General features: G+C 36.9%; 1 protein-coding gene across 1 annotated transcript; it reads left to right on the top strand.

The window, feature by feature from the left end:
• On the top strand, window positions 1-2397 carry LOC7481424 (GDSL esterase/lipase At1g09390). Its single transcript, XM_002301498.4, has 5 exons — window positions 1-438; window positions 1063-1248; window positions 1356-1513; window positions 1603-1873; window positions 2024-2397. Exons 1-5 carry the CDS (start codon window positions 183-185, stop codon window positions 2254-2256), a joined length of 1104 nt encoding a protein of 367 aa, XP_002301534.2. The 5' UTR covers window positions 1-182; the 3' UTR covers window positions 2257-2397.
• The last annotated feature ends 287 nt before the right edge of the window (window positions 2398-2684 follow it).

Raw genomic sequence — 2684 nt, 5'->3', positions numbered from 1 at the left:
CTTGTAATACTTTACTATTAGTGTCTTTGTCTTGACATGCCATGCTTCTGTTTCTGTGCAGGATTTAGAAACTGCGTCCAAATTCTCACCCCAGGCGTAGTATTCAATGCCTAAATCAACTTCACTTCAGAAAACACATAAATACTCCGTATTTTTAGCCATTCTAAGCAAAACAGATCAAAATGAGTGCAAGTCTAATAAAAATCCCACATCTTTTTTCCTTCACACCCACTATGATTCTGTGTTTCTTCTTCCCCCTTCTGATTAATTGCCAGTGCAGCAGAAATCCAGTAATATTCATCTTTGGCGACTCCAATTCGGATACTGGTGCTTATTATTCTGGTCTTGGTTTGATGTTTGGAGTTCCCAATGGACGCTCATACTTTAATCAGCCATCAGGTCGATTATGCGATGGACGATTGGTCATTGATCTCTTATGTAAGTCCAACAGAATCCTTTGCATTTGTCAACCATCTTTCCTTGTTATTGACTAGTTTCTGCTTCTTTCAGAATGTTACGTAGAATAATGCTAACATGCCGCTTCAAAATTGCCATCCAATGCACGGATTTCGGACATTTAGTACTCCAAAATTTTTATAATCAGGACCAAGTCCATAAAGACCATGGAATTTGTGCATTCTGAACTTGCCTCCACAACCTCTAATAAACAGTACTAATCAGAGAACAATCATCTTCTTTACACCCGACATAAAATTTATTTTGTTCATCATTTTGTGGCTACTGTGGATCTGTTTAGTAGCTGCTGAAATATAGTTGAAATTGTGTTTTGCTCTTATAGCATTTGATTAATTAATATAAACTATCATTTTGTGTATTCTTGAAAACTCTTTCTTGAAATCTTAATACCAAAAAAACTATAATTTATATATTTTTTAAACTCTAATAATAAAAGCTACCACAATCCGAACACACGCATACTCTTGAATCTTTTTTTTCTTTTTGGAATCTGCAGAGGCTAGAAACTAGACTTGCCCCATGTTTTTGGAGAACAACTGACCAAACAAGCTCCTCTCTCGCAATTGTATTCTGTGTATACTGCAGGCGAAAGTTTGAATACAAGTTACTTGACCCCTTATCTAGAACCATTGGGTCCAGATTTCAGAAATGGAGTTAATTTTGCTTTTAGCGGTGCTGCCACTCAACCTAGATATAAGCCTTTCAGTTTAGACGTTCAAATTCTTCAGTTTCTTCGATTCCGAGCTCGCTCCCCTGAGCTATTTTCAAAAGGTACATTGTTAAAGATTAATAAACTACAGTTATATGCTCCTTCCAAGAAGAATTTTAATGCCAAATAGAGTTCAGTTCTCCTTTTGCTTCTCTTGCTTTCATTTCAGGCTACAAAGATTTTGTCGATGAAGATGCCTTCAAGGACGCAATTCATATAATTGACATTGGACAGAACGATCTTGCTGGTTCATTCGAATACCTTTCATACGAACAAGTCATCAAAAACATATCATCTTACATAAAAGAAATCAACTATGCTATGCAGGTGATTCTAAACTTTTCACTAGCAGTACAAAATTTGATATTTTTAGCCCTTTGAAGTGTTTTTCATGGAGAAATTGATTTCGAATGTAGAATATATATCAACATGGTGGAAGGAACTTCTGGATACACAATACGGGACCTCTGGGTTGCCTGCCACAAAAACTTGCTACCTTCGACAAAAAGAGCAGTGATTTTGATCAGTATGGATGCCTTAAGGCTCTTAATGATGCAGCAAAGCAGTTTAATGACCAGTTGCGCGTCCTCTGTGAAGAACTTAGATCTGAGTTGAAGAATAGCACCATCGTGTACGTGGATATGTATTCCATCAAGTATGACCTCATTGCGAATGCTACTACATACGGTATGGCCTCGTTCCCAAATTGTATAAAGTTCATCAAGCAAATTTAGGATCTTTGTGTTAGTTTCATTGTTGAAGAAAACACATATTTAGCTGTGTGTGGATCGCGCATGTGTTTGTCACCTCGAGCTGACAAACGTTCAAAATCAACAGGTTTTGGGAATTCATTGATGGCATGCTGCGGTTATGGTGGTCCACCATACAACTATAATCCTATTATTACCTGCAGCCGAGCTGGTTACAGTGTGTGCGAGGGAGGATCAAAGTTCATAAGTTGGGATGGAGTTCACTACACAGAAGCTGCCAACGCAGTCGTTGCCTCCAAAATTCTATCTACTAATTACTCTACTCCTCAGATTAAGTTTAGTTATTTCTGCAGTAACTAGCTAGTTTGCAGCTAGCTTGATTGGAATTGCTGATTTTAAATATCCTTGGAAATTTAGTACTTGCAGGAACTTTGCAAGCAAACCAATTCAAGATGAAATTTTCACTATTATTTATTGCTAATTGACATGTGATTCGGCGAACTTGATCTACACTTTTCACATTCCTGTGGCCCATGGTTAGTAGCATTTACAAGAAAATCCCTTGAGTCATCTTGCAGAGAATGTGGTTTACGTAAATGGACAAAAAAAGAGTGGTTTTGACTGAAAATCAACGCCAGCAAATTAATTTCATTGAACATTTTGGTACAAGTCTTTCCATTCTACATTATGAATTAATTATTTCCTAAAATATTATTACTATGAACGAATTCCCCGCCTTCTTAAAACCCAAAGCTTGTATGACTCATTACAAGAAAAGATTGAATATG

Source organism: Populus trichocarpa, chromosome 2 (genome assembly GCF_000002775.5).
Source record: "Populus trichocarpa isolate Nisqually-1 chromosome 2, P.trichocarpa_v4.1, whole genome shotgun sequence".
NCBI lineage: Eukaryota > Viridiplantae > Streptophyta > Magnoliopsida > Malpighiales > Salicaceae > Populus > Populus trichocarpa.
Note: the sequence above shows the minus strand (reverse complement) of the source record. Positions and strands in the feature narration are given on the sequence as shown.